The sequence below is a fragment of the Durio zibethinus genome, chromosome 10, assembly GCF_047325235.1.
Source record: "Durio zibethinus cultivar Kanyao isolate XHJ-2024 chromosome 10, ASM4732523v1, whole genome shotgun sequence".
NCBI classification, from domain to species: domain Eukaryota; kingdom Viridiplantae; phylum Streptophyta; class Magnoliopsida; order Malvales; family Malvaceae; genus Durio; species Durio zibethinus.
Genome location: NC_143171.1, coordinates 2,584,603 through 2,599,824, shown reverse-complemented (window position 1 = coordinate 2,599,824; position 15,222 = coordinate 2,584,603). Strand labels below are relative to the sequence as shown.

Genomic DNA, 15,222 nt, shown 5'->3' with positions numbered 1-15,222 from the left:
CTTTCATGCAGCATATCTCAACTGCAAGTAAATTCTGAAAGAGATGAAGAACAAATAGGATCACCTGTAAATCATGAGATTAATGAATTAAACAACAAGTTCTTCAGAAGTATGAACTAGATTTCTAAAAGCGTGACACAAAGAGCCTGATAGAATAAAAATATTTCTGTTGACATGAAATTTTGAAAAGCCTTTAGAAGAAACCAAGTGCTTGAAGCTTTTATAACTGTAGTTTCAGATGAAGCTAATTTTGATTGCTCAGCCTCTGTCCAACATGATTATCTTTCTTCTAAGTTTGAGAAGCAAGCTGGTGATTCAGAAGAGACTTTTCATCGTTATCATCCAAATAAAGGCTCTCCCCCCCTCCAAACTCTACATCAATTTCACTCCTTTCCATGTCATTCAGCTCTGTTGAGTCTGCAATAAAAGATTCGGATTGTTTTCCATTTGATGGAGAATTATTTTCATCTAGTTGTTGCATTTCTGATTCTATCAGTGCTTGCATTCTTGCTCTCTCCCGGTCTCTTGGATACGTGCAATAAAGGAATGAGTAAATGGAGCAACAGACTGCCATTGGAATCCCAATTGCTGTGTAAAGTGCCTTAGCAAGTGATTCGGCATTCTCTCTATCCGTCTCAATCTCTATAGAGTCTGATGATCCTTTAGGTATTGGTTTATAACCATAAACATGCTGAGCTAAAATCCCAACTATAGGGGGAGCAAAAGATGCCAGTACAGACTCAAATGATCGATCCAAGGCATAGATGCTTGTTCGTGATTTCTCAGGTACAATTTCTGCAAATATTGGACTGTGTACACCATTCATATACCAGATAATGCTAATAAAATGCAGACATACTGTTCTAATTTGCATGCAATCAAAGTTGAAGCTATATAGCTAATGTGTGCATCAGTTGACAGCATACAAACCGTACAACTTGCTTAGCTTGTAGAAGCAGCGAAAGTGTGCAACTAGAGGATTGGACCAGGTTGGCGTATAGATATATATTATTGCAGTATATAAAACTACTGAATAAACCACAACTAGCCTTAGGACACTGTAGTGCTTGTGCGCCAAATGAAATTTGCAAAGACTTGCAAATGCTAATTTTGGACAGTTTTTAAAATAACAAATTAAAACTAGCTTCGTAGCACTATCAAACATCATTAATTTGCTAGAACTATCCATGTATTATCACCACAAAAGCCCTGAGTCACAGGCTGCGTATAGACACTGACCTAGGTTGATCTGATTAAAGACATCTACAGTTTGAAACAAAATCCTCAAAGTATGAAATGTAGTCTTTTGCTCCCAAAAAAATGTCTCTTCTAATTCACGTGAGTTTAGTTAGGCGTATCAAAAATATCTGTATCATCTGCAAATGAGTAACGAATCTAAACTAAGTTCTTACTGAGGCTGAACTAAGTCAGACAGTATCTGAAACTATATCTTTAGGGAGCACGGTACTCCAGTTGGTTTTATTGTCCTACATCTTAAACATTCCAGTGTCTGAACATCCACCCCAACTATGTCTTTGTTGATAGAGATTTTGTAAGGTGAAACAACTGGATTTTGGCTTCATGTCTAGTTGAGTCTCATTCAGTTTTATGGCTTGTAAAGTATGAACCAATGGTTTAGTTGCATTTCACTTTATTCCCTATCCAAATCACCATGTTAGTTGTTGAAGACAACGAAGAAATATGAGATGGACCAAGAATACATACTTGTTAGTTGCTGGACCATTCCAGGATATGCACAATCCCATGATGAAAAAAACCAGACCATGCAAAAATGCAGTGGAGGGATCATCAGGTAACGCCAACAACAAAATTGCTGCTAGAGGTATTGCAGAACCTGAGCTTATCTGTGATAGAATAATCCTGCCAGAATTAGGCAAGTGTCTCGCTAGAATATCTCCCATCTTTCCTCCAAAGAGACCACCAAGTGAACCAGAAATTACAAAAAGGGTCATGATAAATGCTGTTGTTTCATGGGAGAAGCCAATAAGTTCAAGCCACATAGGGGCAAATGACAAAGCTGACCAGGGGAATGATCCTGAAACACCTTGAGCAACAATAATTTGGAATGTTGGGATTCTCATAACCGATTTTGCTTCTGTTATGATGTCCTTCACTTGTGATGAAAAAGACTTATCTGCAACTTGTTCCTTGGCTCTATTATTACTATCAGAAAATCGTGGATCATTAGCAAAAAGACGGACCAAAATACCAACTACGACACTGATTATCCATACCAGATGAAAAGCAAATCTCCAACCAGGTATCCCCATGATAGTTTTTGAGGCAATTAACACTGAACAGAACCCACCTAGGATGGAGCCAATGTTTCCCGTCAGTTGCAGCCACCCAAAAGCCATACCACGGTTACTATCATCGGTTGAATCAGCAACAAGGGACTGAATGGCAGGTAAGACAATGGCAAGTCCAATCCCATTCAAGCCTCTTGAAACTGCAACCTAATTAGCCAAATAGAGAATTGTTGCTAGATTATACACCTGAGGATGCCAAGGAATAAGTTCTTTTTTTCCTACAACTATCCATACAATAAAAACAAAAAATCAGCTACAATTTGGTTACAAGTCTAATAATGGTTATGCTTAATTTATATTACAATTGCACCATGATCCAATAATAAAGAAAAATGGTGGCCTAGATGAATATATTTCTTTGACAATCATGCATTTTCCTGCCCCAGTTCTCCAATTTTGACCAAAGTAAAAAAGAGGCAACTTCTTTTGCCCCATTCCAATTTCATAAGAACCATTAGATCTGCCTATGCAGCCATTGGGAAGAAATGGGCATTCATATATTGCATCAAAGAAACCAAACAACAAAACCCAGAAAAGAAAATACCACATCAGCTAAAATTCAGGGGGAAAAAACCAGAAAAACAAGAAAGCTGTATAAATAACCTGGAGGAAAGTGGTGGAAATGGCAACAAGAAATGTCGCAGCAGCCCAAAGAAAAGCACCAAGAGCAATGACGTGAGCACGATTGTGATGCATGGCAAGATAAGCAGCTAAAGGGTAACAAGAAGATTGAACTATTGATCGAAAAAGTGTTAATGAACCCAGCCCTGTTGGGTCTGTATGCAGAGCTGCACCAACTTCCTTGTAAACACCTGGCAACAATGATTCATCTGCTCTCTCCATTATCCCAGCTAGATTCACTAAAACCAGTGTTAAAGTCTCCGACTTCATTGTAAAAACTCTGTCTTTTGGAATAATGGAAAAACAGATGATCAGAAAACAGATTACCCTGTTTTTTTCTTTTAAGATCCTCAGGTTTATGCTTTGCTCTCCAAGCCCCTTGGAGAAAGGGGTTGACAGTTGACTTGATTGGGCATATGAATAAGTGAAAAGGGCTGAATAGGTAGGACCCATCTTAACTGTAGGAACCATTAGCCCTTGGAGATTTGACACGTGTTAGGTGATGATTGGATTGCACTACGTAGATTCTTTTATGACGAAAGAAAAGGATATGCCGAAATGATAGGATCTGTCTTACGGACATCCAAATGAAAGTCCTTGGTTCCTAATGTTTTTGAAACAATTTTAACACCTAGTTGTTGGTATTCACTTTTGGCCAGAAAATATATATATTCTACAGTTCATCATGTGTTAGAAAATTTATTAGGGTAAATTCATGAATTTTAGTTTATTTTTATTTTTATAATATGATCAAAATATTTTCAGAATTTGTTCAAGATTTAGTTTTTTTCAAATGATTTCAATGACATACTCACGCATTGATTTAATGTATTTATTTAAGATGTTTCTCTTGATATAATTTATGATTCACGAGTAGATCAATCTAACAAATATTTAAAATTCAAGAAATAAATGTCACATCTAAAATCAATATTAAAAAATGTTATGATGAATGTTGTGACTCGTTGAATTTGATCACTTTCATGCAAATGAAAAATTGAGCTGTGAAGCTTTCATTTCATGCAGCATATATATCTCAACTGCAAGTGATTAAGAACAAGATGAAGAATTAATATAATCACCTGTAAATCATGAAATTAATTGATATATAACAAGAACTGATTCACAAGTGACTCAGGCTAAAAATAGATTTCCAACATGCTCATTTTCAGCCTGAGTAAATAAAATTCTGCTGACATGAAAAGATGAGGAGCCTTTGGAAGAAACCAAGTCATTGAAGCCTTCATAACTTGGTTAGTTTAAGTCGACCCAATTTCCATAGCTCAGCTTCCATCTAAAGTGTTCATCTGCCCTCTAAGTTTGAAAATCAAGCTGGTTATGATTCAGAAGGGACTTCTTATCATTATCATCGAAATCGAGGCTCTCCTCTTCAAGCTCTATATAAACTTCACTTCTTTCTTTGCCATCCAGATCTTTTGAGTTTTCAACATGAAATTCGGATTGTTTGCCACTTGATGGAGAATTAGTTTCCTCTTGTTGTTGCATTTCTGATTCTATCAATGCTTGCATTCTTGCTCTCTCCCGGTCTCTTGGATAAGTGCAATAAAGGAATGAGTAAATGAGGCAACAGATTGCCATTGGAATTCCAGTTGCTGTGTAAAGAGCCTTAGCAAGCGATGCAGCATTCTCTCTATCCGTCCCAATCTCCATGGAGTCTGATGATCCTTTGGATATTGGTTTATAACCATAAACATGCTGAGCCAAAATCCCAACTATAGGTGGAGCAAAAGATGCCAGTATAGACTCAAAAGATTGATCCAAGGCATAGATGCTTGTTCGGGATTTCTCAGGGACAATCTCTGCAAATATTGGACTGCATACACCATTCATATACCAGACGATGCTCATAAAATGCAGATAAAATATGAAACAATTAGCTAATGCATGCATCAGTGAATGCACAATAAGTAGCAGCAGTGAAAGACAGCAAGTAAAGGATTAAATCAGTTTGGCCTATAGAATAATACCACCACAGTGCATAAAAATATCCGAATAAACAAATTACTACTAGGTCTAGCACCACCAAAGCCCAAGAACATGCTATTGTTTTTTTGCCAGACGAAACAGTACTAATTTTAGAGAGTTTATAATTTTACAGAGTGAAATGAGCATCTAGAAACTATTGATCGATCGTTTCCTATGAATGGAGCCCCTACGTTCCATTATTCAATGCCATTCACCTTCTAAGTCTATCATTGTACTATCACCACCAAAGCACTGAAACAACTATCCTTGTTAAATTCAACATCTACAGTGTGAATGCGATTTTCACAGTAAGCAACACATTCTTTTGCCCCTGAAAGATTTCTACAGAATTCACATGAATATCTTCATCATCTGCAAGTGAGTGGGGAATCTAAACTAAGCTCTATATGAGAATTTTAAAACCTATATATATTTTCAGAGAAAATGATATATAGTCCGCTTGTAATTTTTCTTGTCCTACATCTTACATGTGATCACTTTCCTTTGACTGAACATCCATGCCAAATCCTTGTTACTTAAGAGTCTCTCAGGTGAAATAATTTAATTTTGACTCCATATCTAGTAGTGTCACTCACATTATTGTGCTGTGATGAACGATGAAAAAGCAGTTTTTTTGGACTTCATTATCTTTGCGGTCCAACCCAAGCATGATAAATTATCACCAAGTTAGTTATTGGAAATATTGAACAAGTATAAGATGGACCAAGAAGATGTACTTGTTAGTTGCTGGAGCATTCCAGGAAGTGCACAATCCCATGATGGAAAAAACTAAACCATGCGTAAATGCAGTGGAGGGATCATCGGGTAATGCCAACATCAGAACTGCTGCTATAGGGATCGCAGAACCTGCGCTTATCTGTGAAAGTATAATTCTCCCAGAATTAGGCAAGCGTTTGGCTAAAATATCTCCCATCCTTCCGCCAAAGAGACCACCAAGTGAATTGGAAACTACAAAAAGGGTCATGATAAATGCTGTTGTTTCATGGGAGAAGCCAATAAGTTCAAGCCACATTGGGGCAAACGACCAAGCTGACCCAGGGAATGATCCTGAAACACCTTGAGCAACAATAATTTGGAAAGTTGGGATTCTCATAACTGACTTTGCTTCTTTTATTATGTCCTTCACTTGTGATGAAAAGGACTTACGTTCAACATGTTTTTTGGCTTTATCATCGCTATCAGAAAATCGTGGATCCTTAGCAAAAAGATGGACCAAGATACCAACTACGACACTGATTATCCAAACCAGATGGAAAGCAAATCTCCAGCCAGGTATCCCCATGATAGTTTTTGATGCAATCAGTACAGAACATAGCCCACCTAGGATGGAGCCAATGTTTCCTGTCAGTTGTAGCCACCCAAAAGCAATACCACGGTTACTTTCATCAGTTGAATCAGCAACAAGGGACTGAATAGCAGGTATGACAATTGCAAGTCCAACTCCATTCAAACCTCTCGAAACTGCAACCTAATGAGCCAAATAAGATAATTTTTGATAGGTTTCCTACAGCTATCCATCCAATAAAAACAAGCACTGGATAAAACTTTGCTACAAGTCTAAGATCCTATAACAAAGAAAAAAAAACTCATTTTACGCATGATTAATGCAAGAATTGTAAGCCGCAGCCAAGTCTTGAGATAGTAGCTTCTAATTTCATCCTCAAGGATGCTTGAAAATTCACTGAGCTTTAGATATGAAAATAAAAGAACCATTCTAACATATAACCCAAAATCCAAACGTCCTGTATTTTTTATTTTTTTAATCACACAAAATAACTGAAAAGAAATGCTCAAAAAGCCTAAAGATTCTAAACACTAATTTCTAATTGAACCCTTTTGCCACCATTTCGAAACCATTCAATTTCATAAGAACCATAAAATCGGTCTATACACCTATTGAGAACAAACTCAGAGCCCATAATAAAACTAAATCCAACCAATGAAAAACCAACAAATGGGCTTCATATGTTGCATCAAAGAAACCATACAAAAAAAAAAAAAGAGAAGAAAATACCATTTCAACTAAAATAAAAGGGAAAAAAATTGCAAAACTATATAAATACCTGGAGGAAGGTGGTGGAAATGGCAACAAAAAAGGTGGCAGCAGCCCAAAGAAAAGCACCAAGAGCAACGACATGAGCACGATTGTGATGCATAGCAAGATAAGCAGCTAAAGGGTAACAACAAGATTGCACTACGGATCTATAGAGAGTGAGTGAGCCTAACCCCGTTGGGTCTATATGCAAAGTTGCACCAACTTCCTTGTAAACACCTGGCAACAATGACTCGTCTGCTCTCTGCATTATCCCAGCTAGATTCACTAAAACCAATGTTAAAGCCTCTGACTTCATAGTAAAAAGTCTGTCTTTTTGAACAGTGAAACACAGAAGATCAGAAACAGAGTATTCTGTTTTTTTGTTTTTAGATCCTCTGGTTTTCTTTGCTCTGTTCTTGGAGAGACGAGGCTGTTGAAAGTTGACTTCACTGGGCAAAGATACAGTGTCGGACATACGAATAAGCGAAAAGGGTTGATTGGCTAGGACCCATTTTTAGATAGGAACCATTATGATCTTGGGGATTTGACACGTGTTACGTGGTGATTAGCGGCTAACAAGAATCAGCCGTTGCTGGAGTTTTTAGTGCAGAGTTTATCATGTATTCGATTGGAAGGCCACAGTTCTATTCCTTAAAATGTCTCCCAAATATAAATTCAGATCTTTACTCAACTTTTTAAATTTAATTATTTATATTCTTATCATATTTTTATTATATTTAAAATAATTACGATAATTAAAACGCGAATACAACTCAAATAAAATACATTATTATAGATTAACATCATTCAAGCATTTTTTAATGTATAAAATATTATAATTCAAAAATATAAAAATAATTAAAATTTAAATTTATTGAATTACGGATGTTAGACGATATCATCATTAAATTGCAACTCGCAAGTAGCATTACATGTTGGAAAAGATAAAATAAAGGGGCACTTCTATAATCAGTTTAAGTTTTTTAACTTTATAATAAAGTTAGTAAAAAATAACCATTAGATTTATATAGTTAAGTATCAACTGTTGATTAAATAGCTAAAAAGTATTATAAAATAAAAAAAATAATTCTAATAAAAATTTAAAAAAAAAACATAAAATTCTTTCAAAAAAATTAAACTAAAAGAATTTATATTTTAAAATTAAATAAAAAATTATTAACCTAATAGATGAGAGAAATAATATAATTTATATCAATTTATGTAAAATGAGATAAATGTGTCATAACATACGAAAAAATGAATTATGAAAAATTTTAAACATAATTAAATATAAAAAAAGCGTTAGAAGAATTATTTGACATAAATAATTAAGTTAATAACATTAATTTAAATTAATAATTTTTTATAAATATATAAGAAAAATAGTTAAAATTACTTTCAAGGATTAAAAATAATATAAAACAAATTATATTTTAGAATAATAAATTAATCAAAAATTTATTAATGAAAATAGGTGAAAAGAATCGTAAAAATTGTATCATTCACCATAAAATATGTTAAAAGTATAATAACCTTTAAGAAAAAGCTATAATCATTTTAGACGTAATAAAATATAAGAAAATTTGTATAAAAATATTATTAAAATGTAAAGAATTAAGTTAGCAATATAAAATTTTAATTAATTATTATTATTCTAAATATATAAAATTATATAATAAATAAAAAAAATAGATAACGTAAATAGGTAAGAGAAAACGTAACATTCGTATCATTTGACGTAAAATATATAAAAATTGTCATAACATACTAATAAAGAATTATGACAATTCTAATTATATTGAAAAGTAAGGAAAAATATAAACATATATTATTGTAACATAAATAATTATGACAATAATGTAAATTTTTGATTAATTATTATTTTATATATATATATATGTATATATATAAAGAAATTAGTTATAAATTAAAAAATAAATTTATAACATAAATAAGCAGGATAAAATGTAAAATTAGTATCATTTGATGTAAAATGAATAAAAAGTGCCATAACACACAAAAAAAGATATAATAATTCTAAACATAATAGAATATAAGAATAATCATAAGAAAATATTATTATAAATAAATAATTATATTGGTAACATAAAATTTAAACTAATTATTATTTTTTAAATATATAAGCAAAATAGTTAATAATTGAAAAATAAATAGGTAACATAAAAAAAGAGAAAAAAGCTAAAATGGGTATTATTTGGTATGAAATGAATAAAAAGTGTTCTAACATATTAGGAAAAAACTATTACAATTCTAAACATAATTAAATGTATGAACAATCATAAAAAAAATTATTGTAACGTAAACAGTTAAGTTATTAATTTAAATTTTTAATTATTTATTTTTTAAGCATATAAGAAAAATAGCCAAAAATTAAAAACATATTAATAACATAAACAAGTTAATTGAAATGTAAAAATGTGAAAATTATCATAAAATTAATATAATTTGACAGAAAATGCATTAGAAATATCGTAACATCTTAAGAGAGAGTTGTGATCATTATAAATATAATGAAAGTACAAGCATAAAAATATATTATTGTAATGTAAATAACTAAGTTGACAATGTAAAAAAATTATTATCTTAAACCCAAAGAATAATTCTAAATCAATAAATAAGTTTTAACATAAAAATAAGAGAATAATCATAAAATTTATGTCATTTAATATAAAATAAGTTAGAAGTGTTGTAACATCCTAACAAAGAGTTGTAATAGTTATAAACGTAATGAAAAATAATAACAGGTATAAAAAAATGTTATTATAATAAAAATAATTAAGTTGGTAATGTAAAAGAAATATTATTACAAATAAAAAATTTTAAACAAAAAATAAAAGTTAATGTAAAAAAAAGTGAGAATAATCGTAAAATTAGTATTATTTGACGTAAAATTGTTACAAGTATCGTTATACCTTAATAAAATATTGTGATAATTCTAAACATAATAAAAAGTAACAACAAGTGTAAAAGAAATATTAAAACGTAAATAATTAAATTAATAATAAAAAAAATTAGTATTATAAATAAAAAAATAATCCTACACAAAAATAGGTGTTAATGTACAATGATAAGAATGATCGTAAAATTTGTATATTTTGACATAAAATGTGTTAGAAATGTCATAATATCTTAAGAAAAAATTAAAATAATTTTAAACTTATTAAAAGATGAAAACAAGCGTAAAATATATTATTATAATGTAATAATTATGTTGATAACTTAAAAAAATATTATTATAAATAAAAAATAATTTTTAACAAAAAAAATAAGTGTTAATGTAAAAAAATGAGAGTAATTGTAAAATTGAAATAATTTGATGTAAAGCGTGTTAGAAGTGTTGTAATGTAAAAATATAAGAATAATTGTAAAATTAGTGTCACTTGACATAAATTGGATTAAAATTATTGTAACACCCTAACAGAAAGTTGTGATAAATTTAAACATGATAAAAAGTAAGAACAAGTGTAAACAAAAAAATTATTATAACATAAATAATATTTTTGGCAATATAAAAGAATTATTACTATAGATAATTAATAATTTTAAACAAAAAAATAAGTGTTAGTATGAAAAATGTGAGAATAATCGTAAAATTTGTATTATTTGATATAAAATAATAAGAATTATCATAACACTTTTAAGAAAAAAGTTGTAATACTTTTAAACGTAATAAAAGGCAACAATAAACATTAAAAAAAATTAATATAACATAAAAAATAAATTGGTAATATAAAAGAATTATTATTACAAACAAAAAAATAATTTTAAATAAAAAGTTAAGAGTTAACATAAAATTGTGAGAATAATTGTAAAATTTATATTATTTAACGAAAAATAATTAAAAGTATCGTTACACTTTAAGAAAAAATTTTGTAATAATTCTAAATGCAATAAAAATAACAACATACATAAAAATATATTATTAAAACGTAATAAATTAATAACGTAAAAAAATTAGTATTAAAAATAAAAAAATAATTTAATTAAAAATAAGTATTAACGTAAAAGGGTGAGAATAATTGTAAAATTGGTATTATTTAGTGTAAAATTTATTAGAAGTGTTGTAATATCTTAAAAAAAACTTTTGCTAATTTTAAATATAATAAAAGATAAAAACAAACGTAAAAGATTTTATTATAAAATAAATATAAGTTAACAACATAAAAAATTATTATTATAAATAAAAAATTATTCTAATATAAAATACGTGTTAACGTAAAAATGTGAGGATAATTAAAAAATTAAAATAATTTGGTGTAAAATATATTACAATATCGTAACGTAAAATGATAAGAATAGTTGTAAAATTAGTGTCATTTGACATAAATTAAATTAAAAGTGTCATAACACCTTGATAAGAAGTTGTTATAATTTTAAACATAATAAAAAGTACGAACAAATATAAAAAAAATATTATTATGACATAAATAATATTTTTGAAAAATAAAAGAATTATTATTATAAATAAATAATAAATTTAAATCAAAAAATAAGTATTAATATAAAAAATGTGAGAGTAATCATAAAATCGAATCATTTTGCACAAAATAGTTAGAAGTATCGTAACATCTTTAAGAAAAAATATATGATAATCATAAACATAATGAAAGATAACAATAAGCGTAAAAAAATATTATTATAACGTAAATAATTAACTTGACAATGTAAAAAAATTATTTTTACAAACAAAAATAATTTAAACAAAAGATAAGAGTTAGTATAAAATAATAAGAATAATCATAAAATTAGTATTATTTTATATAAAATTGTTAGAAGTATCATTACACCTTAATAAAAGAATTGTAATAATTTTAAATGTAATAAAAAGTAACAGCAAATGTAAAAAATATTATTGAAACGTAATAAATTTGTAATGTAAAAAAATTAGTATTATAAATAAAAATAAATTTAAATAAAAAATAAGTGTTAAAATAAAAATGCAAGAATAATCATAAATTTGGTATAATTTGACGTAAAATATATTTGAAGTGTAGTAATATTTAAGAAAAAATTGTGATAATTCTTAATATAATAAAATGTAATAACAAACTTAACAAATTTTATTATAATGTAAATAATTAAATTGATAACATAAAAAATTTTTACTATAAATAAAAAAATTCTAAACCTAAAAATAAATATTAACATAAAATGGTGAGAATGATCGTAAAATTTGTATAATTTAATGTAAAATGTGTTAAAAGTATTGTTTCGTAAAAATGTGAGAAAAATCGTAAAATTAGTATCATTTGGTGTAAAATAAGCTAGAGCTATCGTAACATCTTAAAAAAAAATTGAGATAATTATAAACATAATGAAATATAAAAACAAGCGTAAAAAATATTATTTTAACATAAATAATTAAGTTGACAATATAAAAAAATTATTATTATAAAAAAATAATTCAATAAAAAAAATAAGTGTTTATATAAAAATGTGAAAATGATCGTAAAATTTGTATTATTTGGCATAAAATATATTAGAAGTGTTGTAACACCTTAATAAAAAAGTTGTGATAATTTTAAACATAATAAAAAAATAAGAACAAATTTTAAAATATATTACAATACCATAAATAACTAAATTGGTAACATAAAAAATTATTATTATAAATAAAAAGTAATTTCAAACTAAAAAAATAAGTGTTAACATAAAAAATAAAAAAAAATAAAAATAATTGTAAAATAATATCATTTGACATCGTAATACTTTAAAAAAGAGTTTTAATAATTCTAAACGAAATAGAAAGTAATAACAAATGTAACAAAAAATTAAAGTTAATTAGCTTGACAATGTAAAAGCATTAATATTTTTAAGTTAAAAAGATTCTAAATAAAAAATTGTTAACTTAAAAATATGAAGATAATCGTAAAATTCATATCATTATATATAAAATAAATTTGAAATATCTTATCCTTGAAAAAATTTTTAATAATTCTAAATGTAATGATAAAAAAAATATAAAAATATATTATTAAACATAATTAATTATGTTGATTTTGTAAAATAAATTGATATTATAAAATTAAAAAATATATCATTTTTATTTGTTAAATTAATAAGTTAAATAAAAATATGTATACTTTTTTTAATGTTTATATGTTAACATTTTTTTTAAAGTTATATTAATCTTATAATTTATCATAATATATCATTAAATATCATAATATCTCATGACTTTATACTAAGATCGATATATTACAATTTTATTGTTGACAAGATCAATATATTGCGACCTTATTATAGACAAATCCTAAAATAAAATATTGGGTGAGCTAGCATTTCATTACCAACTCAAATAAATAAACTACTATTATTAGCATCCATTTTTAGCTACAAGCATAGCGTTTAAGCATTGACGTTCCTGCCCCCAAAAAAAATGAGGGGATAAGAAAGTGAAAGTGAAATTGAAGATTATTAGGAATAAAAAAAATAAATAGCAATTCATTTTTTTGGCCTTTTTTGGGGTCTTTTGTTGGGTATCGGCAATTGCTCCAGTCTAGCCCATTTTGGATTTTTAAGCTCTATTCTTATTGGAGCCCAATAAAAAAAAGAAAGGGCTCAGTTAGTGAGACTCCATAAAATAAAATAGGCCCATGAAAGAGCAAATGGAAGAGGCCCATGGCCTTCACATATTGCCCTGATGTGTGTTTGTATGAAGGAAAACGTCCTGAGATTTGAGTGTCCAAGAGGCTTATGAACTTTAGATTTTAGATTCAATTATGCACTTATTGATTAATTTGTTTATTTGATTTAATTCAATATATGTTTAATTTATATCTAAATAATTTTAAAAATATATTTTTATATTAATTTAATACATTTAAAATTTTATTTTTGAATTTGAATTAATAAAAAAAAAAAGAGAATTCCCCTTTTTTTTTCAATTAAACCAACCTTTTGAATAATAATATTGGCATATATATATATATCATTATAAACGTAACTTATACAAAAAAAAATCCCATTGTTTATAAGAACTTAATGCATAGAGGTGGAGTATATTAATATCTCTTTTAATTTATATATAGATGAAAGATGGTTGTAGTGTAAAACAAATCAAATAAGTTTTTTCATTCTATAAACATTAATTAAATATAATAATTTATATATTTGTATCACATAAAATATTAAAATTTATATATTTATATTATATTTTATATAAAAATTATATATTATAATTTATATTAATATAAAATATAAAATATATATTTATTATTAAAATTTTAAATTATATTATTTTTATGTTATATTTATATTATATTAATATATTATATTTTAAATTATCTAATTTATCATTAATGAATTTTAATGAATTTAATCAAAGCGTTACTTAAATATTAGATGGTCCCGGGACATTAAATGCACAGTACGGGCAGCGAGCGAAGTAAAAAAGTGAGACTGAAATGAGTCGCAATTATAAGCATTTGATTGGGACGGTGACATCACCTTTCGTACAGTTAGAGGAGCAGAGACCAGAGCCATCCTCTCCCATCATTTCATCACGCCTAAACTTTCTCTTTCTTTTGCTCATCTCATTCTCGTGTCAGCATAACGTCTTCTCTTTTTTTTTTTTAAATGATTATTGTGCACATTTTATTAAATTTTATAATTGTACTTTAATTTTATTAAAATTTTAAATAAAACATAAAAAATTAGAGTATTTCATTAAATATTTTGCTAGTTCAAATTAAAAATTTTATTACTATACTTTTGATTTTTAACTTTTAAATAAAATATTTTGTTCATACAAATAATAAATTACTAAATTTTATATTTAAAAATAATTAAATTAAAAATGTAATAAAAAATTCAATTAAATTAAAATATTATGACAAATTCCACATGATACATTCCTAAAATTGATCTTAATCCCAAAAAAAAAAAAATTGACTAGAAAATAAATTGGAAGTTCAATAACCTGGAGCTTCATGCTGGGGAATGGGGACGAAATTAAAAAAATTTAGGCAGGCAGTCTGAGCCCAAAAACACTCTTACCGGCCCACAAAATTTTGACCCCACAGGCAATACATCTTTTTTAAAAGTATTAGCTCAGGCCTTTTTAACCAAAAGGGATATATTATTAATATAAAATTTTAATTATATAAATTAAAAATTTGAAATCATAAATAATAAAAAAAATATTACATAAAAAATTATGGTTATTTTATTAGAACATCAAAGATTCTGAGTGAGAATTATTAGTAA

General features: G+C 27.5%; 2 protein-coding genes across 2 annotated transcripts; both read right to left on the bottom strand.

The window, feature by feature from the left end:
* Positions 1-29: 29 nt before the first annotated feature.
* On the bottom strand, positions 30-3,458 carry LOC111292590 (uncharacterized). Its single transcript, XM_089766380.1, has 3 exons — positions 2,934-3,458; positions 1,726-2,477; positions 30-809 (listed from the first exon to the last, which is right to left on the bottom strand). The coding sequence occupies exons 1-3, from the start codon at positions 3,420-3,422 to the stop codon at positions 290-292; spliced, it is 1,761 nt and encodes a 586-aa protein (XP_089622506.1). The 5' UTR covers positions 3,423-3,458; the 3' UTR covers positions 30-289.
* Positions 3,459-4,080: 622 nt separating this feature from the next.
* On the bottom strand, positions 4,081-7,473 carry LOC111292877 (uncharacterized). Its single transcript, XM_022885493.2, has 3 exons — positions 7,022-7,473; positions 5,675-6,426; positions 4,081-4,785 (listed from the first exon to the last, which is right to left on the bottom strand). Exons 1-3 carry the CDS (start codon positions 7,466-7,468, stop codon positions 4,266-4,268), a joined length of 1,719 nt encoding a protein of 572 aa, XP_022741228.2. The 5' UTR covers positions 7,469-7,473; the 3' UTR covers positions 4,081-4,265.
* Positions 7,474-15,222: the final 7,749 nt, after the last annotated feature.